General features: G+C 44.5%; 1 protein-coding gene across 5 annotated transcripts; it reads left to right on the forward strand.

Annotated features, from left to right (window-relative positions):
* Positions 1-9,623: 9,623 nt before the first annotated feature.
* Positions 9,624-24,793, forward strand: KCNG4 (potassium voltage-gated channel modifier subfamily G member 4). 5 transcript variants are annotated; one of them, XM_032122062.1, is made up of 5 exons: positions 9,624-10,076; positions 10,395-10,509; positions 10,936-11,735; positions 23,374-24,141; positions 24,224-24,793. In XM_032122062.1, the coding sequence occupies exons 3-5, from the start codon at positions 10,986-10,988 to the stop codon at positions 24,239-24,241; spliced, it is 1,536 nt and encodes a 511-aa protein (XP_031977953.1). In that variant the 5' UTR covers positions 9,624-10,076; positions 10,395-10,509; positions 10,936-10,985; the 3' UTR covers positions 24,242-24,793. The 5 variants fall into 5 exon arrangements, with proteins under 5 accessions (XP_031977953.1, XP_031977954.1, XP_031977950.1 ...); XM_032122063.1 differs by having other exon boundaries at positions 23,374-24,137; positions 24,220-24,793; XM_032122059.1 differs by having other exon boundaries at positions 9,625-10,076; positions 23,374-24,793.
* The last annotated feature ends 2,147 nt before the right edge of the window (positions 24,794-26,940 follow it).

The following is a 26,940-nucleotide window of genomic DNA, read 5'->3' on the forward strand; positions in this document are numbered from 1 at the left end:
GTTTTTAGCTGCTGAGGCATTTACAGATGAGAGGAGAAAGCATCTGCATTGATTTTACAAAGTCCTGCAGTAAAAGAGGAGAGTCCAAGCAATAGCACCGTGCACTGGCACCTAATGAATAAAGAGATGCACTTTATTGCTTGGTTCCATCACCATGGCCTCGTACACCGAGATGGCTCCTGGGAGGGAAACAGGCTGGGGAAAGTTCCTCTGGAAAGGGCAATTGCTGCAGAAATAGTGCAAAACTATTCCAACAAACCCCAGCAGCAATCAGAGTGTGGAGGGTTGTGGAGACTCATTCAGGACATGATTAGAAACTAGGGTTGTCTTGAAGGACTCCACCAAGAATGGTATCAGGGAAAGCTCACTGGTACTTCTGCTGCCTGTATTACTTTAGGAGCTTTGGGCAATTTGGGTGATTTCATTCTAATCAAAATCTTTTCCTATTTCTAATCCCTTCAGCAGATTAAATATTACTAGAAGGAAAATTGACACCCACACACAAAGCCTGGGCTGGGCCACTGAGTGCAGTTATTGATTGGAAGTCACTAGGGTTGAAAGACAGGCCCTTTTGGCCAGCTAAATACCCAGAAGGGAAGGACAAGCAATGGGAGAGATCTCTATCACCCTCTAAGCAGCTTCTTGTTCTCTGCTATTGAAATAAATAGTCCGGAATGAATAAAATTCAAATTAGTCTCCGTTCAGTGAGATGGAGCTGTGCCAAGTGCTGCCATTTACTGAAGTCCTTCTACATCACTGCTAAAAAGGAAAGTGGCATCTAAACACTGACATCTTGGAGACAGAATTTGTTCTGGGCACAGACTGTGAACAAAATGTATGCACTAATGTAAAATTCCCAGGGACCTGGAGTTTCTGCAGCCCGTGTCTAAACATTACCAAGGGTAAAAACAAATAGCATGATCATTTCCACTTGCTTCAAGAAAAGGGCTTCTTGGACATGTTTATTGTGTTTTTCCATGTGAAATGGTTAAAATGAGCTGTGAAAATTCTGACTTGAATGAATGATGGAATATTGCAGACACAACGAGCCCTTTTCTCCCTTGCTTGCTGCCACACATTTGTGTGTAAGGCACTGCCTGGATATTTCCCAGACAAACAATAAGAGACCAAGTGGTAATGAAGTTATTTCCCTCCACCGTCAAGAGCGTTTGGAGCCACGGTCATATCTCAGCATCTCCTGTACCTTTCATGTCTTGTTGTTTATCAAAGGAGCAATGAAAGGGAGCTGGGGAATGAGTTGTAGATGAATATGAATTATTGAAAGGGAGTAGGAAGAAAGCGCTGCAGAAACAGGAGGAGCTGTCATTTAAGCTCCAGGTAAGAGGTTTTAAAGCCCAAATGAGAGAAGTGAATGTGAAAATGCTCTGAGTGCTGTTTGTGCTGCTTAATAGAGAGTAGGGGGTGTTGCTTTTACAGTTTGCAGCACAAACTTGTCCTCGCTCGAGCCAAGGGTAAAAACCATCCTCTCAAACCCCATCCTCTCCTGCTTGCACTCATCCAGACCAGCACTGGATGAGGGCAAAACTTTCAGGGAGAAGAGTAACTCCACTGGAAAAAATCCTTTTCCTTCAGGAGCCTACGTGGCATTTTATTTAAGACATTTTCTGTTGTCTGGTCTAGGCATTCAGCCTGAAATTTTGGGTCTTCCCTGAATCATCCAAAGAAGAATTTCCTTTCTCTTCATGCTGGCAGCTGCTCAGCAGCTGTGGATGGATGGTGCTCATGTCACTGATAATCTTCTAAGTTCTTTTGCCTTTTCTTCATAAGACAAAACTTTCATGTCTTCAAATGACTTTGTCAACCCCACTGGCTTCAAATGGTGCAAATCTCTTTCAAACAATGAAATCCAAAGGCACAGGAGGTGAGAATTTAGCAGAACTCCCATTTAATCCATGATCCACAGCATCTTCTTTTTAAAAATCTCTGCAAGTACCTTTCGATAGGTTTGGTGGAGAGACTGAACAAATGGAGTCATTTTATGTTTTGCTGTACGCTGCCCCATCATGTTATAAAACCAGCCAGCACTTCTGCTTTCCAGACTCTTGCTTTTCATTGCATTCATCCCTCTTCCTACTTTGTGCCTGGTTTGCTTTAGATTAATCACCCATAGTGGACACACAGTAATTTCCTCAGGTTCAGCCTGAGTTTACAAGTGCCTTCCATTTTCTCTAATCTCTCCAGCTCTGTCTCTCTAGCTATCCTGCCAGACATTTCCCTTGATTTTATCGTTAATTAATGCATCTTTGTAGTGTTTACAACAAAAGCTGGGTTATAAACATGACTCACAGACTCGGTTCCTTGCCCAGCCACTCTGAGTCCCACCTTTGCTGACTCAATACGATCACAATTTTTAGACTATTGTGAATGAAACATTTGTTGATTATTTCCCTCCCTGGCCTTTTAGCAGTTGAAGCTGATAAGCCCTCATGACTTGGTAGGATAAGAGGAGGTAGGGAATACAGATGGAGAGAGCAGAGTGATCACTTTACAGGAGGGAATGGCAGCTTTGGGCAGGGAAGCTCACAAGGAGCACTTAGACCTTCCTAAACTTCCTAATCCTTGTGCCTTCAATCAGTCCAAAAGCTCCTCTACGTGAAGGGGTGATGAAGCAGCCAGAGATCAGGAAAAGTGGAATTATTGACAGCAGGACAGGAACTTGAAGCACCCTTTGGGGTTTGCAGTACTGAGGCTTTTTGCTGCTGAAGCCTGGCAGCCCTTTGTGCTGGGAGGGGTCTGTCCCAGGCTGGGGAATGGGAACTTCCAAACAAGCAGGGAAAGAGTTTGTAGGGAGGAAAGAGCAAACCAAGGGCTCTGAATTCATCTTTGAAACATGAAGCTGCAAAGCACCAGGGTTGTCAGATGGGCTGAAGCTCAGACCAGGGGGATGAGGGAAAGGCCTGCTTTCTCTCCTGGTGATGGGATTTTAAAAGATGTTCAGTGTCAGCCTAAGAAATTCATCCCCAAAGCAGATGCAGGGACTCACACAAGGAGGAAAAGCTCTCTCCTTCCCTGTCCAAGGGAAAAGTGCAACACCCCTCAGAGGGCAGTGGATGGGGACCTCTCACAGCTTTGCAGGGACTGCAGTGCAGGCACGGGGTCTCCTTCTAATAGTTCCCCACTGACATGATCAAATAATATCTTTATATTTTAGCCTCAACGAGGCTAACATTTCATAGATTAAAACAGATACAGATCTCAAGGAGGAACCAGCCAAGTTATTAAGAAGAGCTCAAGGGTACTTTTTAACAACTGTGTGGTACTAAATACACAGCAATGAGTTTTATGCATATTGCTTCTAACACAAGGTCTCAAGGCTTGGGAAGAAACATAATTGGAATGATTTTTTATATATTTTTTTTTTTTTACATTTAATGCATCATAAATGGAGAACTGGATTTGTATGGTAATTTGAGCAGTACAGTATTAAGAAAAACAAGAGGCAGAAATCAATCTTACCAGTAAAAACTAAAGATAATAAATTCTCAGACCTTACTTCACTAGTTTTAAATGATTTGAAAAATAAATTAAAACAGGAGAGGGGAAAAAAATCATCAGCATTCAGTATTCAAATCCACCTCACCTGCTTAGCAATTCATGTTTTAATCTGGCAGTTTTTCACAGCAGCTAATGGAATTTTAACACTATTTCTCTTTCTGTTTGAAAACTGAAAGCACTTCTGTGTTTTATTCTTGAGCTACACAACTTTAAATAATCAGTCTTTCTAGTAACTTACCCACCTGTTAAAAAGCTGTCTTCTCCAGCAGAGTTAGTTGAAGATCAACTTTTTAATACCTCCTGTCCTTCTCCCCGAGTGGGAGCTTGTTGTCATATTTCAGTATTGCAAACACAGTTCTTACAAGACCACAGTAATTATATTTATTTGATTTATGACTGGGAGAGCGAGGCACAGAGATATGAAGTGATATTGCTGGGATGACAAAGAGAGAATTTTGCAATGGTAACTGGATTGTGACCACAATCTTTTCCCTTTTAACCCTGCACCAGCCAGTGGCAGATATTTCAGTGTGTGCTGTAAGTCAGGTGTGTGCCTGTGTGTACAGGGAGAGCTCAAAAAACAACAGTACTTGTAGCCAGACATATCTGTAACACAGTACTTGAAGCATCTCGTTAAAAGCTTCTTCAGATTTTCTTCCCAGAAAATTAACACCTTCTTCTGTCCATTTCCCTCTTCAAATTCTGAAATGGGTGTAATTTTCTCTGACTTGTGGCAGCACAGAGACAACCTCTCTCTCACCTGGCCCCTGTGCAGACATCCTTCAGACAGCTTCTCTTCGAACCAAACCTTTCTCTATCTTAATCATGTCTGCTGTTCCTGGCTGCAGAAATGCATGAAAATGGTTAAAATGCCCAATCTTGGCGTTCAAAGCAGTCAAGTACCAGGCTTTAAAGGGTCACCAGAAAGAGAAGTTATTATCTCTGTGGCTGTATCCTGTACTGTATACTGGATATTTGTGGTATTTCAATGATCCTGAGGTGCACCATTTAAGGGAATGGCTTCCTTAATATCAGTCATGAAAATGGTGTGATTCAGAAATGCTCTGGAACTGAAATAAAAAGCACTTGGTAAGAAAAGCATTTATATAATTCCCAATTTTTATCTCACCAAAGTGTTTACATCATCAAGATGTTTTCAGCTCTGACAGAAACATCAAAATGCAGAGTCCAAATGTGCCTGCAGAGTCAGAGAGAACATGGAAGTTTGTACTCTGGAAGGAAACTTCATTTATCAGCAACAGCCTCCTGCTGATTATCACCAGGCCACTCTTGCAAACCCCTCCGTTGCTATGCTCTCAGTGAGGCCAAAATGCTGACCAAATTTGTTTCCTGACATGCACGTGCTTAGACAGATGTACCCTTTGCTTTAGACCGCCTGATGCTCAGAGGTGGCAGAAAACCTTCCTCAAACACCCAGCTTGTGTGTGGTGCTCAGGGTGAGATGATCACAGGAGTTGAAATCAGGAGAGGTTTGTTCTCCAGTCATGACAGACCTGAGCCTGCCTCCCTCGAAACCCTGACTCCCACAGCACCTGGGCATTTCCTCCTGCTCCATCTCTCACTGTGTGGAGAGGAAACGGCACCCAGCCCCAAGCCATGGCACTCAGCTTTCCCTCTGCCCATGCCACACAACATTTTAATTCTTCAAACCCTTTTAAACCTAAGTGATTCATCCCTTATGCAAAATTCATTGGGGTCCATGTAGGAATGATTATCCATTTGAGATTCCTTTCCTCAGCTACTGTTCATTAACAGGCATAATTTTCTTCATAAATGCCCAGAGGAAAAGAGCACAGAAAACTTCAGGAAACTTCAGCAAAGTTGGTTCAGGTTCAGTGTTTGTGCATGGAGAGGAGTGAAAAGACACAGAAATGGGTGTGTTACGTGTCATGAACATTATTTTACATTTACACAGCAAAGAAATGCCCCAAATGATTCATTTGCTTCCTTGGTAATTCAGAAGTGGCCCCTTTCAGCTTTCATCAGACTAGAAAAAGAAAAATAGAAACTTTTACGAAGGCAAGGAAGGAAATAAGGAATAAAACACTGCCAGTGAGATGTGACTCAGTCTTCCAAGACAATTTGTGGCACAACAGGACCGTGGATCATGACTGGGGTTTCCAAGGGCAGGGGTGAACCAGCAGTATATTATAAAAGTGTTTAACAAATCCTGGGTACCCATGGCCTGATTTACCACATATTCCTGGGCCATTGCAGCCTTATTCTACTGGAATCAATAATACTGCAACTTGGTAAGACTTGAATAATGAAGAGGTGGGTTGAGTGCTTTACTGTCAATTTAATTGTTCATATAAACGAGGCATTTGGCAAGAGAGGGGATTTCTATTGCTTCATAAAGACAAATTATGAGGGAATAAACAGGAACATGAAGCCAACATTGCTGGACTGAATAAAATGTTGGCATCAGTCCTTAAAGTTTACCTTGCAATGTGCAATGTCGTAATTAAATGGAGAAAAGGAGGCCAAGCTATTCTTTATGGCCAGTGAGTAATACAGGGATCTGAAAAGAGGCTGAATTTCCACGTAACAAGGCTATCTAAATCCAATTAATTCCACAAGTGCCAACCACCAGTGAACACAATGGAAGCATTTAAATGAATTTTTGGGTGTTTAAAATGCTCTTTTCAATCACATGTAATTTCTTTTCTTTTTCCCCAAATAACCAAAAAATTGTTTTATTTATCGTCAGCTTTCACATGGCACAAATATAAAGAACCTGGGAAAGGCCAGGCCTATACATTGGCTGAGGCCTGAAGCAGAATTAGAGCTCGCAGACAACAGGCTGTGTACTCAATCAATAAAAGAAACAGCATCAAATAATTTTGTGGTGAAATTGCACCCACTGAAGATTCAGCACTGGGCTGATTTCTAAGCCAATGAATGAAGACAGTGCAGGCTTTTAAAATTAATTTATTTTCCTTACTTTTTTCCTCCCCTTTTCCAGTGCATTCATATTTCCTTAAATATTTATTTTGATTTACACTTTTGTTTTCCCCCTGACTTTAAAAGCCTGAAATGCATCTTGTGTTAGAGATGCCAGGCAAAGCAATTATCTTGGTATTATATTTAAGCATTACAAAAAGCCTGTTTGGGGAGGGAGGAGGATTGACAGCAGTGCCTTTATTAAATTACAAACTGCTCCCTGCAGAATGATTGGGAGGCTGGAAGCATTTCCGAGTGAGATCGCCCATTATATACAGACACCATCAGTCTGGAATATCTCTACATGCACATATGGATAGAACCCAGAAAATTCAGATCTTTTTGGCTCTTCTGACATAGAAATATTGTCAGGTAAGTATTGCATGATCAACCCAAAGATGCAACACCAACCTAAGAGAGCCCAGGCCACCCTCAGGTGCCTCAGCACAGATACATCCCCACAAGGTCGCACCAGCAGCCCCCATGTACATCATCTATCAAGAATCTTGGGGAAAAAAGAACAGGAAAAGCATCCACATTGTGGTAAAACATCTCCCTGCTGCCCAGAAATAGGTAGGTTACTGACTTTCTGTGCCACATCTTCCTGGGGAACCTTTGCTGCATAAATTTCTCTGTTCTTTTCTAAATACTTTACATTTTTGGCCACTGCAAGAGCATGTGTCCATGCATTCTACAGTTTTATTATGTGCTCTGTGGAAAAACAAGAAAAGTATCTCTGTATTGTGTATGTATCTGCTCTTTACACAGGATTCTGGCATAACTGCAGAGAACAAAATAGGAGAGTTGAAATCACAGGTCAGCAAGCGACGGTGAACGCCACCAGCTTTCCCATCCCCTACAGCATCAACGCTTATCAATCCCTGAATAAAAATCCTGGGAATGCTTTCATTACTGAGCTCTGTAGGGAAAACATGCTCACTTCAAAGGATAACTCTGCCAGCTTCTCCTGTGCGTGTCACGGGGACAGGACTTGAGCTGCACCATCACAGCCACGAGGCTTCCAGCCAGCTGCACAAGCACCTCCTTCTGCTGCTTCCTCAGCAGCAGCACCTTGTCCTTGTTGTACAACAGGGTGAGAGAGGAAGGACCAAACCAAATCACAGGAGAATGGCAAAACTAGCAAAGGAGGGGAAAAACAAGGAGAGAAAGGAATGTCATCATGCCAGCAAACCAGTGAAGCATATGGAAACTGCATTTAAGGCACAAAGAGTGTGCAAGGAGTTGATATAACCAGATGGCTAAAGAGCAAGGAGAGAGCAATTCCAAATTGTAAGGCAAACAGGGAACAGAGAAAAAAATTAAGGATTATGAACTTCATATTGAAAAGGGCAAAGAGAATTTAACAGGAAATCTACAGCAGTAGTTATGAAAATTGCGAAAAAAAAGTGAAAAAACCACATCAGCAGATGTTAGAACTGAGCCAGGAATTTGCCTTTCCCACTGGGGGACAGATATCAGTGCTGAGCAGGATCTCCCACAGATGTGGCAGCAGGGTCCAGGAGAGCAGAAGCAGAGCCTGGCCAGGCCAGAAGGACAGCTTTGGGGTGAGGAGCATGTTTGAGTCCTTCAGGGCTGGGCTCAGGGCCTGACTTCCTCAGACAACAAATTAGGTATTTCTCTTTTGTGTGCCTTCATCTCCCATTAATAAAATTCCAATAGAACCATTTCTATCCATTCTCTGTCTCTGTCTGACAGATATTTGAGTGATTCTAGACAGCAATGAGGTCCTGGTCTAGCTACAGACACAGCTGCAGATCCCAATAAAGCAACCATTAGAGTACCCACTATTGGAATGGAAGTCTTAAAATACATGTATTTATTGATAAATACGTGTAGCACTTAAATCACTCAATTGCACACAGCATTTATTCATAGCTTTGGATTTATTCACTTTCTTGCCAGCTGGTTTCAGAAAAATAACCTTTAACAACACCACGCAAGGGCTTCACAAGGTAAGGAGGAAATGCTAATTGGTTTCATCCTTTTGTGCAACAATCCATCCAAAGTTAATTAGAACAGGTTTGCTTTTTCCTCGCAGAAATAATCCATAGGAAAAACTGATGGGCAGAGCAAGCTGCATCCTGCACAACGGTGGTGGGATTTAAGTGATTCCGAGCTGTGCTCCCAGAACTCTGTAGCCTTCAGGCATCTCTCTGGTCTTTCTCTGTGGATGGCATAATTAGGGCTTGAGTGAAAACCCCAGTGGTGCAGCCTGATAAGAAGTTAATCTTCTGGGCACCACGTGGGCCAAGAGAGATGTGCGCCAAAAGTCCAATTAGCAAAGGCTTCCTGTCCCAGGCTGTGCCATAGCCTTGCTCAGCCCTGGTAAAGAGCTGAGGAGCAGCAGCTCAGGGGTTCACCAGCCCTGCACACATCACAGGGGTGAGGAGCACTTTGTCCCCATCCCACTTCTCCTGGTGACCTTCACACTCCCACGTAAATCCCACAGATTCACACAGGTCTCTGGGAGCAGGATTCACCTCAGAGCCTTCAGCCACACTGGGTGCCAGCTAAGGTACTGACTGGGGAGCCCCACAGAGAATATTTGTCAATAGAACCTGACCCAGCTTTCCTGGACCCTCTGACCGAGGACAAGCAAGCAGAATTTGTGTGAAATCTGTGTCATCCCCATCGCAGAACCCAAAAGCATTACAGCAACTCAGTCCCTTGCAGCCGTGCATGAGCAAAGCAAGAAAACAATAAGGTTTGATTTCCCATCATCTGGTAAGAAGAAAGGAAAAAGTTCTTGGCTGTTGGAAAAGCACTGCAGATCTGGAGAAGAGAGTGCTCAGCACCTGTGCTTTACAAGCCAGAGGTCCTTTCGTTTACAGGAGGAAAGCACCTCCCTAATAGCCAAAGGAATGCTGAGGCACAGCACCCTACAAACTCCCCTTTCCATCTAGGGATATTAAAGAGCAAATCCCAGTTTCAAGAGGGGTGCAGGGCATGGAAACTGCTGCTGAGGTATTTAAGTGGTTTCTCTAGACCAAGCGACTGTAGCATGACTATGATGGAAGGAGTTAATAGACACTGAAATTGTTTTATTAAGTAGATTTGCCAGAATTTACTGATTATTAAACCTCATTAGCCGGGGACTTGTACTCCATGTTCTTCCCCAGTTGCTGCCTGCTGGATACACGGACGGATGCTGGAGAGATTATTTCTAAGCCCTTCCCCCTTCCCTCTCCCCTCCTCTTCCAGGACCACACTGACAGTCCCGGGGGAAAGAGAGGAGAGACAGGGAGAGGGCAAGATCCACCAGCTCTCCCTCAGCATCTTTCAGCAGGAAGCCCCAGGAGCCCAGGAGAGGAGCTGCCCCTCGGGACACCTTCGCCGAGGATCCTTAGCACAACATATGTTACATGAACACGCGCGGCTGCTTTCCCCTTCCAGGAAAGAAGGAGAGAAGGAGGAAGAGGAAAGAGACAGCCCGCTCCAGAGTGCTCCAGCGCTTTCCCATGTAACCAACCCCGGAGAAGCCCCCCAGGAGCTCCTGCCGGACCCTGCTCCGCGGGCGGCATGTGAGCATCACCTGCGGGGCAGCGTCGCTCCCGGCAGCTGCCCCTGCTCGGCTGGTAAGTGACTTCGGGCAACTTTCCTTGCAGTGCTCGCACTTGGCTGACTTGGGGTAAAAAAAGTGCTTTTTAATCTCCAGAGACTACGGACAAAACCAGGGGTTTGTCCTTGAAAGGAGGCGGGGAGTGCTTCAACTGCTGCCCCGCTCCCAGCTGATAAGACACTTTCTGCCTGCTTAAAAAAAGTTCTCTCCGCGGTGGGCAAAGGTTTCCCTCCAACTTCTCAGCAATTTGCGGTGGCGCGAGGTCGGGTTGATAACAATAATTATCATTTAGACAGCACTTTCCCACTTAAGGCATTTTGTAAACCTCCTCCAGATAATCCTTGCAATCCCCCCGAGAGGCAGAACGGGCGTGCAGCGAGAGGCAGAGGAACCACGATCTGAGCAGTCCAGTTAAAGCAATTAGGAACTTTGCATCCAGCTGATGGCAGGTAATTGACCACTCCATCTCTAATAACTATTAAGCAGCTTAGTTGAGTCAGCGCGTGGTTAAGGGTTTATAGAAATAAGAAAGCGAAGCGACAACGACCGGAAAACACCGATCTAACGATGCCCTAGACCTCCCGGGGAAGAGCCCGAGGTGTTCCCTGTTGGATTTGCAGGCATCCGAGGCTCGGTGATAATTATGAATGAGGCTGTAGCTCTGCTCTGTGCCTGTGTTGCCAGACAACCAATGAGGCTGCAAAGCAAAGCTCATTCACAGACTGCAGGTTTCGGGAAGAAGCACAGAGGTGACTTGTACTTACAAAACAGGCACTCATTAATTTTGTGGTTGAGGAAAGTGGCTGGAAACACCTTTTCTCTTGCAGTAACCTCTGCTATGTTTTCTCCTCCTCCCTGTATCTTCTGGCTGACAGCTCCCCCTGCTCTGATGCCGTTCTGGATGTCCCGGTGAGAACTCTTAGAGATGCCTATTCTCTCCAGAGGCAGTGACCAAGACTATAGTAACATTAGCTACAACTCGTGTAATTCCTTGAGCCACCTCCTTCCCATCTGCGTGGAAACCCCTTCTGTCAAGGGCGTCCATTACCAGAGAGCCAGGAGGATTTACCACCCTGAACAAGTGTCTGCAGTTGATCTAAAGACAGAGATCATGATCAACGTCGGAGGCATCAAGTACCTGCTGCCTTGGAGTACTTTAGATGAGTTTCCCCTGACCAGACTGAGCAAACTAAAGCTTTGCAGCAGCTACGAAGAAATCATCCAGCTGTGTGACGATTACGATGAAGACACCCACGAGTTCTTCTTTGACAGGAACCCCAACGCTTTTGGGATGATTGTCAGCTTCCTAGCAGCGGGGAAGCTGATGCTCTTGAGAGACATGTGTGCCTTGTCTTTCCAGGAGGAGCTGAGGTACTGGGGCATTGAGGAATCCAACCTGGAGAACTGCTGCTTTCGGAAACTGTTCCAGAAACTGCAGGAGCTGGCCGAGATACGCAAGGAAGAGGAGCTCCGGAGGAGCAAGGAAGCCTCGTGTGTCTTGGATGAGAAAACCAGATTTGGACAGTTCATGAACAGACTCAGAGATATGGTGGAAAATCCCCAGTCAGGACTGCCAGGCAAAGTCTTTGCTTGTCTCTCCATCCTCTTTGTGGCCACCACAGCTGTAAGCCTTTGTGTGAGCACAATGCCAGACTTAAGAGCTGAAGAAGACAGGGTAAGTCAGTCTTTTTTAACTGGTCTAACCACAGAATTAATGAAACAGTCTGTGACAGAAAACGCAGCAATGGCTTAAATTAGTTCTATCATTTTCAAGGTGATATCATTTTAAGAATAATGGGAATAAATATTGTACTGATTTTTAGCTAAAATACAAGAAAGCTTTTGGACAGAGCAGATATTTCAGCTCTCCAGTATAGGACTGCTTTTCCTTCTTGAGAAGCAGCTGCCAGTGTAAGATTAACTTGTTAGCACTGAGACTCTCAAACTGACATTGTGGAGTTTCCAAGATGCTTCACTCTCTAGTTATAAGCAGTCTCTCCTTTGGACACATCAGCTACAGAAATATTTTCCTCTGACATCTTTGCTTTTAAAACAGCTGGGTACCTTCCCGTGTGATAAAAGATTCAGGTACTTAAAGAGGAAGAAATATTAATTAATTTTTATATGTTACATTTCAGAAGTTGCATAAAGATTGAAGGATGAGAGGCAGATAAAGTATTTTTGCACATGCTGATACTTAAAAGCTGTGCCTCCAAAAATCACAATTCCATGCTAAGAGAATCCTGTGTTTGCCCCACATACATGTAGATATTGTAGGAGCAATACCAAACACTATCTGAACTGCTAACTGCCTTTAAACCCTTCTCAAAGAACTCATCCACGTTAATTCAGGGCAAATAAATCAAGCCCGTATCACACATAAAGGATCTTCTCCATAACATTGCTGTAAATATTTCAGCATTTAAAAGATTTATTTTTGTAATAATGAACCAGAGGAAAGTCAGAATCCAAAGTTATTTCAGACATGGCAACGTCCAAATTCATCAAATAACCTTGACTAATCTCTATTATGAATCCTGCACTTCATTTGCAAATTGCCCTTCCAAAAGTGCTGAGGAAATCTGTGTGAAATAAACTCCCTGCTGTAAGACAAGACACTCCTCAGAGTGTCATATATTGATGAACAAAGTCATTTTTACATTTATAGCACAGCCTGGTGTGTACAATACAAAAATCTGTACCTATTTTACTGCTCAAGCCCTTGGTCGAAGCAGCCTTGTCACGGTTAAAATGTGTCCTGGTATTTGATGTCTCTGAGTAAAACTGAGGATTGCGCAGAAGGCTGAAACCTAAGATCATTCCCTGTTCCATTTTAACCCCTTGGATACTAACTTCCATTTGCTCAGGAAGGCTCTAACCTTTCAGGAATAAGCCCGGTGCTCTTGCAGTCTTCCTCAGCTATTACTTTTTGGCTGAAAAAAGGAAAAACTGTGTTCACAGGAAAAGCTGTTAACACTGTTCCAATGCTTCTTCCAAGGAAGCACTTTAAATATAGAACATCCTTCTTCCAGCTTGATGTACAAACATTACAAACTCTGCTCCAGCAAGTGCTTCCTACTAACTTTGTTAATGGAAGTGACTTGATGCTTTTTATCTTCATTTCCCAACGACTGCAGAAAAAGCTTTGATAAGTAAGTCCCATGCAAAAGAACCAGCACATGAGCAAAGCTCAGCTAGATGTAAGAGGTTGTGTGTTTTAAAAATAATTAACTAAGTTAGAAAGAAAAGCATGCTGAGCGTTATAAGTGTGTCTGGGAGCTGCAGTGAAGCTGCTGCTCCTGGATTTCCTATAAAACATGGATGACATTACTTCTTAATAGATTTGCATATATACTACTACTTTAAAAACAAGCAAACTGCATCAAAACAATCTCAAAAGATGGATTGGTTCAAGTGCAGGGGAGAGGATGAAGGATGAACTTGAGGAAAGGACCACATTTGTCCAAATATTTGGAAACATTCCATTATTTACACTTACAGCACCAGCCTAATGCACTTTGTCATCATGCCCCAGAAGCACAGGGTATTAAAAGTCCTATTCTTTGAATTATGTGATGTTCTCCCAGAGGAAACAGAGGGGAATATATGAGACAAAAGAGTCATGCCTTGTGGAAAAGCAGAGAATCTGAACTACTAAAGAGCAGTGTCTGCATCCCTAGATTCCCATCCCTAAATTCTTAACCTGCAACAACTAAGATTTTCTTACTGGGATCTCAAAAGAGCATTTTAACTAGAGCTGGACAGATAACTCCATGAAGTTAATTGACTAAAATTAGGATTTCTTGGCTGCAGCTGAGTCATATTCAGCAAATTGCAACTCTCCGTTGATTTGTAACTCAGAACTGTTCACTGACCTCAGACAGGGAGTGCAAGGTGGGGCCACATTTACCAGGAACCTAAGACAGGCATGCAGGATCTGAAATTTTTCCTTTTTGGGCTGAACACAAAGATGATTCGATATCTGGTTGCCCAGTGACAGAAAACAGTCAAATTCCTTCACAAAGTTTCTGAACAAACTGAAATTCCACACCTGAATTAAAAAATGCCCTGTCCTGAGGTTTATTCAATTCTCAGTTAAAGCTTGCAAAGCCTCTGTGGTAAATGTCCTTAAAAGTACTTCAAGGATCCATTTTCCAATGTCACCAACACTGGAAATTGAATTTATCCATATTATCCATTCTGAAAAACAGACAAAAAAGGCTTTACCTCTGCTGCACATGTACCACTCTAGGGTCCTGTTCCTCCTCGTCACAGCCTCATTAAGAGAGTGGAAACTGGCTGGACTCCAGCTCAGGAAGGATCAGAGCAAAAAAAATAAAAGAAAAAAAAAGGAAAAATAATGCAAGGTGACTTCCACTTCACTCACTTGGCTCAGAGGCTGCTGATCCCACCCTGCAGGCACAGCAGATCCCTTGTTCTTTTAGCAGCTGCTAAACCAGGTCTGCTCAGAAAGGAGAAAAGCTGCCTGGGCAGGCAGAAGAGCAACCAGGAGTCCTCACTATGCGAGGGAAAGTGAAAACTCCGGTCTGCCTCCGGGAGAGGGATGGCAGGGAGCCAAGAGAGAGCATCTGCATCAGGGAAACCCAGTCACCCTGGCAACCAGAGGGGAGGGATGGAGCCATCGCCAGGGGCAGCAGAGGGGAGCGGAGGGGGAGCTTAAAGTCAGGAATGCAGCTGAAAGCGAAATAAAGAAGGAGTTCTTGTACCTGGCACCATGAACACACTCCAGAATACGTCAAATGGCATTTAGGAACCTCCTCAGGAAAGCAAAACACAGAGATTTGGGCAAACAGTTCTGTAAGTTTATATCACATAAGCACACGCCGTGAATCCCCACCCAGAGAGAACAGCCCCAGGTGAAGGGTGCACCAAAAGTTCAGCAAAACTGTAGACCAGCAAATGAACAGCTCTGGTGAGCTCAAGTTTAAGTCTGACATAAATGCACAAAAGGTTTTATCACTTATGAGGCTAAGGAAAGAGGAGTCATCAGTAACAAGGTTCTGTTATTTAGGCATAAAACAACGGAATTATCACATTCTCCAGGGGCAATGTATCCTTGACCATAGCATTTGCATCTGTTCTTTATGGAGATCAAACTGTCTTTGGTTAAGAAGCAGATTTAATATCATCAATGTGTAGTAATCGAGGCACATCGAGATAGGAAAAAAGGCGTATTTGGAGGTGAGGAAATCTGTTTTTCTTCTGACCAGGCAGCTTGAGAGAACTGCAAATCTGAACTGGAGACCAAGCATACAGGACAGGAAAGCTGAAGTGACAAAATTCACCAGTATTATCCTCAAAGGAAAGAATTCAGATCATCCCACTAGAGACAAGGCAGAAGTCCCACCAAAGTCCCCCAAAAGTCCCAGTCCCACACAAGAGTTACAATCAGGATCTAAGGGGGGGTCACTGAAACAGTCACTGCTCAGCACATCCAACCCAAAGGAAGGAAACATCATTACACCAGAAAACTGTGGAATAAAACCGCTGCAGAAGAGTCTGGAGAGGGAGAACACTTTGAAGTACTCTTGGGACTTTCCTTAGGACAAGACATTTCATTTAATGAGTCCCTAAAATTGGCATCCTCTAGAGAAATGACTCAGCAGAAAGGCTACAGCAAGGTCTGCACTTCAAGAAGGCAGCAAATTAAGGTCAGGGGGAAGAAAACCCCCAGATATTTCTGTTCCCTGACCTTGTTACTACTAATTTTTGTATTTGCTCTTAGCTGACCTTGAGAAGCTTGATATTGCTTTAGGTATTTTATAGGACCTAATGACACATGACCAACATGAGCTGCAACCACTGTTGTTTCATGTGAAGATTTTATCCTGAAACTCACAATACTCATTTTTTTTAAAGCTTCTTTTCCTGGGATCATTTGATTATGTGAAAACCAAATTCCCTTTAAAAGAGTAAGCTTTTAGTCTCTGATTGCACTCTAGAATCCAGAAAACATGAATAGATGAGGAGAACCCAGTACTTAACACATAGAACTACTTCTAAATTATTTTTTTTTTGTTCCACACCATGATTCTGGAGGCCCTGATTAGTTTTTTCCATGCTGCTGAAGTTTTCTGTATGATACCAAAGAATATTTGGCTTGCACACTGGAGGAAACTGCCAAGAAGCAAGTTTTCTTTAAAACTGGAATAATTTTACTTTACAGGGGAAAAAACCCAATTTATTTGCCTTACTGCGAAGAGAAAGAAAATGCAGTGCTCATTTAAAGTGTAAGACTATAAAGGCATATGTGTACATGCCTAGCTATAAATACACTGCTATATACATATGACTTGAAATTACTTAGAACAAAATAAAGCTTTGGCTTTATTGCATCTGCTCAAGCACTTTATTCTGGGTTTTTATCAGGTCACTTTCTGTAGACAATCCCTCTCCTAAATTATCCAAGAGTCCAGGGCAATTTTGATTCCTTCTGACCATTTTGGTCAGCAAGGAGTGTAGGAAAATGTGCTTCACTGGAGCACCAAAAACCTCCTGGTCTAGGTGTACTCAGCACAGCTGATTTATGTGCTCCATGGACTGAATTAGCTAAATTAATAATGATTGAAGAAAGATTAAATAAGAAGCCACTAAACAACAGAAATCAGAATGTTCAAGCCTGGGACTTTGATGTATATTTATTTATAAATTATTGGGATCTTTATGGGATCTGCCTTTTTTTGAGGTCAGAAACACCAGGAGCTTTGACCTTCAAATTGCACCATTATGTTAAGACCCTGATTTCAGAGTTCCACATGATAAGTGACCATTTCCCAGGCACCCCCACCCAGAATTGCATAACTCAGCACCGAGTCTGTTCTGTACAACACTGATAAAGTTCGTATCACTTAAGCCCTGCTCTCCACAGCCACTGCGGGGGTGGTCACCGCTGACCAGCTGGGCCCCAGCTCACCCCCCCTGCCACACAAAATAAGTGTCTGCACAAACTCCTGACCCTCCAGGGAGGGAAAGGGTCCTGCCTGGCTTTCCAAAGCCATGGTCCAGTGTTCAGAAAGCACAGTTAGACATTATTAGTTTGCCTTATGCTCATCCCCTTTTGGCTGTGTTCCAGCAGCGCTCAGGCTCTGAGCTTTGCACGCCATTCTGGGGGGACACCCAGCTGTTCCAGCTGTTCCAGCTGTTCTGCACTGGGCAGTGCACCAACAGCTGTGCCAGCACATGTGTCCCTCACTGGGAACCAGGATTTCTTTCCCCTCTTGCTGCTTTTAGGGTTGTAATCGTTACAAAGGGGCCGAAGCCTGTTCACTCTCCTCACCTGACTCACCTCAGGGGGCTCAGCACAGATGAGTGTTTAATAAATGCCTTCTTTGGGAAGATGGGTGTTCTCCTTCATGGAGCCATTCCATCTCTGCAAAACTCTGTTTGAAACGAATTCATCCTCCAAGTTCATTCCCACAGTGTCAGCACCTCCTCTGAGCACCAGTATTTTCCCTAATAACAGATTCAACCATATTGGGGACCCTCTGTACTCCCTGTACTAAACAGTTACAATAAGAAGGAATTTCTGTCCCAAAGAATTTACAGTACAGTGAGAAAAGAAACAAAGAAACAGTAATAGGAAAAATGCTTTGACCAGCAGCAAAATTGTCAGTTGAAGGTTATCCTCCCACATCCCAGATATCCTCCTTGTCATTTTGATTATACCACTCTTCACAGTTACACAATTAAGTCTGCTAGATTCCTTACTAGAAAAACAAGAAAAAGTTTATTCTTTCTCACCTTTCCCCTAACACCAACACTCTGGAGTCCTGCTTTAAATCAAATTCAGATTCTTCAGACTGACTCTCACAGTGTTTGCAGACTAAGGATCCAAGTTTAAAAGTTAATTGAAACATTTTATTTTAAGTACGTTTCTGCCCCAGAGGGGATAATTATTTGTTGGACATAGAGCAATAATTTCTTTCTGTCTTCTTTCTAATGTCCACATTAATACAATACCAGTATTAGCTTAGTTTCCTCAAATGTTGTAGTAATTGTTTTCCTAAGGCCAGGCTTCTCTCCCACCAAGTAGGACAAGTGGGAACTCATTGTGTTCTCAGAATATGCAGCACTGCTTTAACAAGCTCATCGTTCCCTAAATCAGGTTAGAGCCTCTTTCTCAGCAGCCTGTAACCTTCTGATTTTATTGCATCAACCTGAAACCATAAATCCAGGTGCTGATGTGATCCATAACACAGGGTTTTCAAGCTCTCCCTACCCATCATTTGATTCAGCAGAGCGTGGTTTAATTATTCAAATAGCAGCGTCAATGCGGCCGCAGTGATTCAGCAGAACCTGCAGCACTGCAGCTGGATCCCGCAGCCCAGGTATGCAGGGAACACGGATTGGCACCACATTTCCTAACCAAGCCATCCCTTCCCAGCCAAAGGGGATTTCTCCCTTGTGTCTGTTCTTTTCCTGCTGCCGGTGGGATTAGAACAGCCTGGAGCCAGCTGGGAACATCAGTTCCCTACACCGAGGTCTTGCTCTGCCTCTGCTCCTGCCTAACCCCTCTCTAGACTTGCAGCCCGCCCGCATTCCCACTGCCTTGGATCTGTGGGCAGGCAAGAGCGTGAACCAAAGCTTGTTTTCCCACTATCCCATTAGTTCATGTTTTCCCTGCAGAGGGAATTGCTCAGGGAGGAGTTCTAGACCAGGATGCACTGCCCAGATTTAACTCTGAGAAGTGAAAAAGGCTGGAACACAGCCCCTGACCCAGGAAATGGCAACCTTGGGTTTAGAGGGGGAAATTCCTGCCAGTTTCACTTCTAAATCCTGCACCTAGAGGGCTGACTGGTTTTGGCCAAAGGGCCAGGCTGCAGGAAGAGCAGTCACGCTGGGATAAGTGCTGGACAGCACAAGCTGGCAGAAGGCAGGCTGGGAGCCACAGTACAGGCTGATCCCATCTGCTGCCACTCCAGTGGACACTGGCCTCTGTCCACAAAGCAGTGTGTGCATCACAGCAAGGATCTGAGCAGCAACTTGGCCATGCCAAACAAAACCTGGGCCTGCCAGGATAAATTTAGCAGATGTGAACCGCGACCTTGCATCAGCCACGGAGCCAGGCACGCTCCTGGTGTGACTGGTGACGTTCTGGCAGTGTCCTTCCACTGCAGAGGGATAAGGAGGTGCAGGTCCTGTGTCTTTTAGGACTTCAGGACTCCAGTAGAATGGAGCATATCCTCTATGGGCTCCTTCCCTGCCTGGTTCTGGCTCCATCAGGTATGGGTCACTGAGCACCAGGACTGCCTTTCCTCGGGAGCAACCACTGCTGCATCTCGGGCGGAGCTGGCTGGGAACAGGGCTCAGACCCTTTCAGTCCATTGCTCATTTGTTTTATGATGATGAGCCAGCTGGTTCCCATAAACATGCCCCGGGAATAACAGTGTTTGCACACAGTGCTTCAGTCATGACTTCTAGCTGGGTTCAAGGACTTTTATCAGCTTGGTTCATAAATAACACGAGATGCCCTTCTCACAAGTGTGCTGTGTGAGCAGCATAGATACCTTGCCCTGAGGTACACATTGATTTCCACTCTAAAGCTCTGGAAATATGGCATGATTGTGAAATAATCCAGATACTGATCAAGCTGGGCTTATCAGCAAAGTGTTCTACGAGCATTGGAGGAACTTTTGCTATTTAACTTGGGAATAGATCATTTGACACAAGAAACACTTGTGTCACACTGACACCATCCTGAGCAGTGTTCACTGGCAAGCACAGGAAGGAGACCACGGGAAGTGCTGTAGTTTTGCTTGTTTCACATCTCAGACTCCACCCCGTTTATAGAAGGTGGGAAATCCCAAATTACCACAGCAAACAGGCTCAGATTGCTGCCAATAAACTTCCACTTAGAGTCGATCACACCAAGGGCAGAAAGTTGGTACTGGTCCAATTTTATCCTCACACAGCTGCAGCACTGCACTCCCAACATAATGGGAATAACAGGATTTCTTTACTTGTACTTCAGATTAAGAGGGAATAAAGGGCAAATATCCACTGCAAAAGGTATTGGGGTAAATCTCTGGCAGTAGGAAAGTAATTGGTGGATCAGGTAATGATTCAGAACAAGTTTTTGATTGTAAAGTGTCTTAGAGTGCAGAAATGTGGGACACAAATGATCAGCACAGAGCAGACCCTGAAGGAACCAGAGTGGTTCCTTGGTACTGTCATTTATTCAATAATAATACATTTTTTTCTTGTCTAGAACACATAAAAAAGTGAGCAGCATCTGGAAACCAGCATGGATAGATGAGAGATACACTCTGCAGGGGAAATTCTGATTCAGTCTCCCTGGGCATTACTAAAATTATTGATGCATGTAAAGATATTATGTTCACTAGATGAGATTTATACCTGTTGTAAGTTAGGTTAGCACTGCACAATTCTAGGATCTGATTTTGTTTTTTATCCTAGATGTCATTACACTTAAATTAATGTTTCCTGACAAATTAAGAGGCCAGATAATTTATCTCTTTTTATCTTGTGAGTGGCACATATCTCAAGCGCATTTAGCTGGAATTCACAACTAGTGAACCAATTTCTTTTTTGGTGCCCCATCCCTGGAAGTATCCAAGGCCAGCTTGGACAGGGCTTGGAGCAACCTGGTCTTTAAGGTCCCTTCTATCCAGACCATTCTTGGATTCTGTGAGTGGAAAACAGAAGCCAGGGGAGTTGCCTTGGGCCACTGTTTCCTCGGGCTGTTGAGGGAACTGGGCTCAGTACTGTTCTTCTATTTGTTCTTCTATTTGTTCTTCTATTTTGTTATGAACCTATATTTTTTTCCCATTTAAGGAGAAATTAACAGAAATATCCTAACATGAGCAATCCCACTGTAACGCCATAAACACAACAAGCACATAAGAGAACATGGAAAATAATCCCCTCTCTTATACACCAGAGGGGAATAATGAAAAGGAAGCTTGAATTGCTGACTATCTCTGGTGGTAGAGGAGCTTGAAACAACTCCTTTGCTTCTTTGAGGTGGTTTATAAGTCTATGAAACCACTCAGTATTTCAGGCATCAGGCTCAGTATGCATCTTTTTACACACAAAATACTGTTTCATTCATTGCTGAGCCAAATGTTCATTTCGCACAGAAGATCAATACCAGGCACTCATTTTATTACATTTATATCATAGGTTGTAGAATTTCTGCTGGAGGGAAGTTCCATAAATCCTGATAAAGTCTTGCATTGTTGAAAAGTAAATCTGCAGGGTGAATAAAGAGTTACATACTCACTGCTGGGCCTGTCATAGCTGTTCTCCCATCAAAGTCAGTGACAAGTAGAGTACTGATTGAAGCTATGGTGGTATAAAACATGTCAGGGGGTTTTGCTGGAAAAGAACACTCCCAAAAAATAAAAAATAAAAATAAAAATGAAAAAAAAAATTATAAAAATAAAAATAAAAATAAATAGAACCTCATCTTCCCCTCTTGCTCACAGTCAGCACCACACCAGCTTGGAGCTTTTAGAGCTCCCACTCCACCATGCGTAAAACTGCAGCAGGAGGAGAAAGACCCCGGTGAAAATTTGACCCAAAGATCTGGAAATAAAAGCTCAGAATTCTGCTCTAGTTAATGGTGAGGTGGAGGGAGGGAGTTTGTTGTGGTTTGTGTTGGTAGGTGCTGAACACAAGAATATCCCAAATGTGTCTGGTTTGTTCAGAAAGAGGAATTGTATAGAAGTTGTTGTGGCACAGAGATTTATTTTTTGGACATTTAGGCAAAAAAACCCTGTCATGGATCAGAGTATTTGGGCCATACTGAAAGTAACTAATGGGAATGTGGTGGCAAAAATATTGAAATCTCCCACCGACACAGGGGCATCAGTATTCCAGTGAGAAAAGAGATTTGAAGTCACTGTGCTCTGCCTGTTCTTTGGACAACAGTTCTGAGAGCAACATAAAACACTGAGGTGTAAAAATCCTCAAAACTACTGGGAGAAACAGAAGTCAGCTTTGGTGCTTAATATTTCCTTTCCCCCCCCCTCTTATTTCAACATTTGCTGCTTTTGAACAGGATGTTCAAAAGGATGAAGGATGTTTGAAGAGACTGACATTAGAGAGGGATATTCTACATAAATCAAGTCAGGTGCATTCCATAATATATACAAATGTTCCTAATATATAAAACATTCACATGCAAACTCATGGGATGAAATCCATCTCCCAGTGTAAAGCCAATGAACATGTTCTCATTATGCTGACAGCATAAATTGCTTCCTCTAAGTAAATATAAATTTCCATAGAGAATACTGAGGTCACTGAGGGTGGCAAGAATTAAAAATCTCCCAACCAGTCTCTACATTGCTACACCTTGAAATTTCACACTCAGTCCAAAAGACACCCTACATCTTATTGGTTAAACCTTCCAGCAACCAAAATGTCTTTTCCTCTAGTTTCTAAGGAAGGTATAGGGAAAACCCCATGATGATCTGAGAGCAATGTCACCTGCAAATATCTAAAGGTAAATAAATAACAGATGTACTGGAAATTCAGCCCAGTTAACAAAAAATAAAATAAATCTTGAGGGGAGCAATGAATAATTCAGAGGCCACATCGCTGGAGTGACCAGAGGCAGGTCTGTGCAGAGTCCAGGCTGCAGTGCACAAATAATTCAGGGCTCAGAAAGAGTGAGCACTACATAACACAACTGCTGATTGCAGGCAATCTTATCAAGCCCAGTCAGCAGCTCTGCAAACATCAGTGCACTCCAGCACTGACTGCAAATGGAGCCACAGCCTGACCCGACATGCATAGCTCTGGCAGGGCCAAGCCTTCATTAGCTTTTGTAGTGTTTCATTTTAGGGGTAAAATATGGCATTGACAGTTTACTGTGCAGAAAGGAAAAATCCCCAAATGGTGCTACAGAGCTAAATTGTTCTGAGGGTTAGGCAGGGTAAAACACACTCGTGAGGGGGGAACCAGCTGGCCAATTCTAGAACACAAAAAGACTTGTTACTCCCAAGTGCAGCAGAAAGTGGGAATTACTCAGGACTTAACAGCCTGCATGCCAGGACTTCATACAGAGATGGGTTTCATTCAAGTAGGCTGGAAGAAGCAACACAGTAAAATGAGGCAGGTAAAGAGATCTGCTCATTCAGCTATTTCCTGCACTCAATATTCTCTGTACAGCACCTAAGGACAGCTGCCACACTACCTGTGAGCTGCGACTTGTTTATCTCTGGTACCAGCTACTCAGGCAGATCCTTATTGCTTCTCCCTCAGTGTTTTTGGATACTGGTTCACAGACTGTTCTTTTATTTATTTCCCTCTCTGTTTCATGTCAGGGTGAGTGTTCCCAGAGGTGCTATTACATCTTCGTCATCGAGACCATCTGCGTGGCTTGGTTCTCCCTGGAATTCTGCCTCCGGTTCATCCAGGCGAGGAGCAAGTGTCAGTTCTTCAAAGGACCCCTGAACATCATTGACTTCGTGGCCATTTCCCCCTACTACGCCTCCCTCATCTTCTCCGAGGACGACTCCAGCAAGGAGGAGGACAGGCCGAGCAGCAACTCGTACCTGGAGAAGGTGGGCTTGGTGCTACGGGTTTTACGTGCCTTGAGGATCCTGTACGTCATGCGCCTTGCCCGGCACTCCCTGGGCCTGCAGACCCTGGGCCTCACCGTGCGCAAGTGCACACGGGAATTCGGGCTGCTGCTGCTCTTCCTGTGCGTGGCTGTCACCCTGTTCTCTCCCCTGGTCTACCTGGCCGAGAACGAGTCCGGCAGGGTGCTGGAATTCACCAGCATTCCCGCCTCCTACTGGTGGGCCATCATCTCCATGACCACCGTGGGCTACGGAGACATGGTCCCGCGGAGCGTGCCGGGCCAGATGGTGGCTCTCAGCAGCATCCTCAGCGGGATCCTCATCATGTCCTTCCCCGCAACGTCCATATTCCACACCTTCTCCCACTCCTACTCCGAGCTGCGCAAGGAACACGAGCGGCTGCAGTCGCGGCTGAACCGCGCGAGAAACGCCAATCGCTCCGGTGAAAGCGACACCTTCAACGAGACTGACAGCCTGACCCTGGAGGGCCAGGCATCCCCCATCAAATACATCTACACAGGGAACTGAGCCTGGCATCTCCCATCAAATACATCTACACAGGGAACTGAGCCTGGCATCTCCCATCAAATACATCTACACAGGGAACTGAGCCTGGCATCCCCCATCAAATACATCTACACAGGGAACTGAGCCCAGGTGTCCCCCATCAAATACATCTACACAGGGAACTGAGCCTGGCATCCCCCATCAAATACATCTACACAGGGAACTGAGCCCAGGTGTCCCCCAACAAATACATCTACACAGGGAACTGAGCCTGGCATCCCCCATCAAATACATCTACACAGGGAACTGAGCCCAGGTGTCCCCCATCAAATACATCTACACAGGGAACTGAGCCCAGGTGTCCCCCAACAAATACATCTACACAGGGAACTGAGCCTGGCATCCCCCATCAAATACATCTACACAGGGAACTGAGCCTGGCATCCCCCATCAAATACATCTACACAGGGAACTGAGCCCAGGTGTCCCCCATCAAATACATCTACACAGGGAACTGAGCCCAGGTGTCCCCCATCAAATACATCTACACAGGGAACTGAGCCTGGCATCCCCCATCAAATACATCTACACAGGGAACTGAGCCTGGCATCCCCCATCAAATACATCTACACAGGGAACTGAGCCCAGGTGTCCCCCAACAAATACATCTACACAGGGAACTGAGCCCAGGTGTCCCCCAACAAATACATCTACACAGGGAACTGAGCCTGGCATCCCCCATCAAATACATCTACACAGGGAACTGAGCCCAGGTGTCCCCCATCAAATACATCTACACAGGGAACTGAGCCCAGGTGTCCCCCAACAAATACATCTACACAGGGAACTGAGCCTGGCATCCCCCATCAAATACATCTACACAGGGAACTGAGCCTGGCATCCCCCATCAAATACATCTACACAGGGAACTGAGCCCAGGTGTCCCCCATCAAATACATCTACACAGGGAACTGAGCCCAGGTGTCCCCCATCAAATACATCTACACAGGGAACTGAGCCTGGTATCCCCCATCAAATACATCTACACAGGGAACTGAGCCCAGGTGTCCCCCAACAAATACATCTACACAGGGAACTGAGCCTGGCATCCCCCATCAAATACATCTACACAGGGAACTGAGCCCAGGTGTCCCCCATCAAATACATCTACACAGGGAACTGAGCCTGGCATCCCCCATCAAATACATCTACACAGGGAACTGAGCCCAGGTGTCCCCCAACAAATACATCTACACAGGGAACTGAGCCTGGCATCCCCCATCAAATACATCTACACAGGGAACTGAGCCTGGCATCCCCCATCAAATACATCTACACAGGGAACTGAGCCCAGGTGTCCCCCAACAAATACATCTACACAGGGAACTGAGCCTGGCATCCCCCATCAAATACATCTACACAGGGAACTGAGCCCAGGTGTCCCCCATCAAATACATCTACACAGGGAACTGAGCCCAGGTGTCCCCCAACAAATACATCTACACAGGGAACTGAGCCTGGCATCCCCCATCAAATACATCTACACAGGGAACTGAGCCTGGCATCCCCCATCAAATACATCTACACAGGGAACTGAGCCCAGGTGTCCCCCATCAAATACATCTACACAGGGAACTGAGCCCAGGTGTCCCCCATCAAATACATCTACACAGGGAACTGAGCCTGGTATCCCCCATCAAATACATCTACACAGGGAACTGAGCCCAGGTGTCCCCCAACAAATACATCTACACAGGGAACTGAGCCTGGCATCCCCCATCAAATACATCTACACAGGGAACTGAGCCTGGCATCCCCCATCAAATACATCTACACAGGGAACTGAGCCTGGCATCCCCCATCAAATACATCTACACAGGGAACTGAGCCCAGGTGTCCCCCAACAAATACATCTACACAGGGAACTGAGCCCAGGTGTCCCCCATCAAATACATCTACACAGGGAACTGAGCCCAGGTGTCCCCCAACAAATACATCTACACAGGGAACTGAGCCTGGCATCTCCCATCAAATACATCTACACAGGGAACTGAGCCCAGGTGTCCCCCAACAAATACATCTACACAGGGAACTGAGCCTGGCGTGGAGCATTCCCAAAAACACCGACAGAAAGGTGCACGTGTGAACATCAGCAAAATACGCAAAGCAAAGCAACGACCCGGGTTACAGCACTATCCTCTCTCCTGGCATAGGTATAAGCAGCAGCCAACCCAACATGGCCAGCTCCAAAAAATCCCCATGGAGCTGGAGGTTGGGAGAATGTAAAAAATCAGAGTTTATTCAGTGATAAATGCTCATTCTTCTCTATGACTACTAAGAATAAACTTTGTCTCTACCACTCATGCATCTTGCTGATTACCTAATGCTGAATGAGTAACAAAGCCAGCTTCTGTTGGTGCAAACACACTTGTTATTTTATTTGCCTTTGAGTTTCCAATGTTCTTGCAACTAATACCTTGAGCCAGGCATTAGGACACATTCTTTCCGGGCTACACACTGGTGTGGTTATCCACAGCTCATCCACCAGGCATAGAGATACAAATCTGAATTCTGTATTTAAAGTCAGTAACAAGCTTAAAATAAAGGCCCTGTATGTGACAGCTTTCAAAGTTTGCCTGCAGCCAGACAATCAATCTGTAACTAACAAATCGCACTGCTTTGCATTAAACACATACTGTTTGCAAGAGCATTTGCTTGAAATGCATTTGTGGTCTGCAGACTGTAAACATATCTTACTAGACAGCAAAAGTCTTCAAATTTCTTTTTCATATATTTATTTAA

Source organism: Corvus moneduloides, chromosome 12, assembly GCF_009650955.1.
Source record: "Corvus moneduloides isolate bCorMon1 chromosome 12, bCorMon1.pri, whole genome shotgun sequence".
Lineage (NCBI taxonomy): Eukaryota > Metazoa > Chordata > Aves > Passeriformes > Corvidae > Corvus > Corvus moneduloides.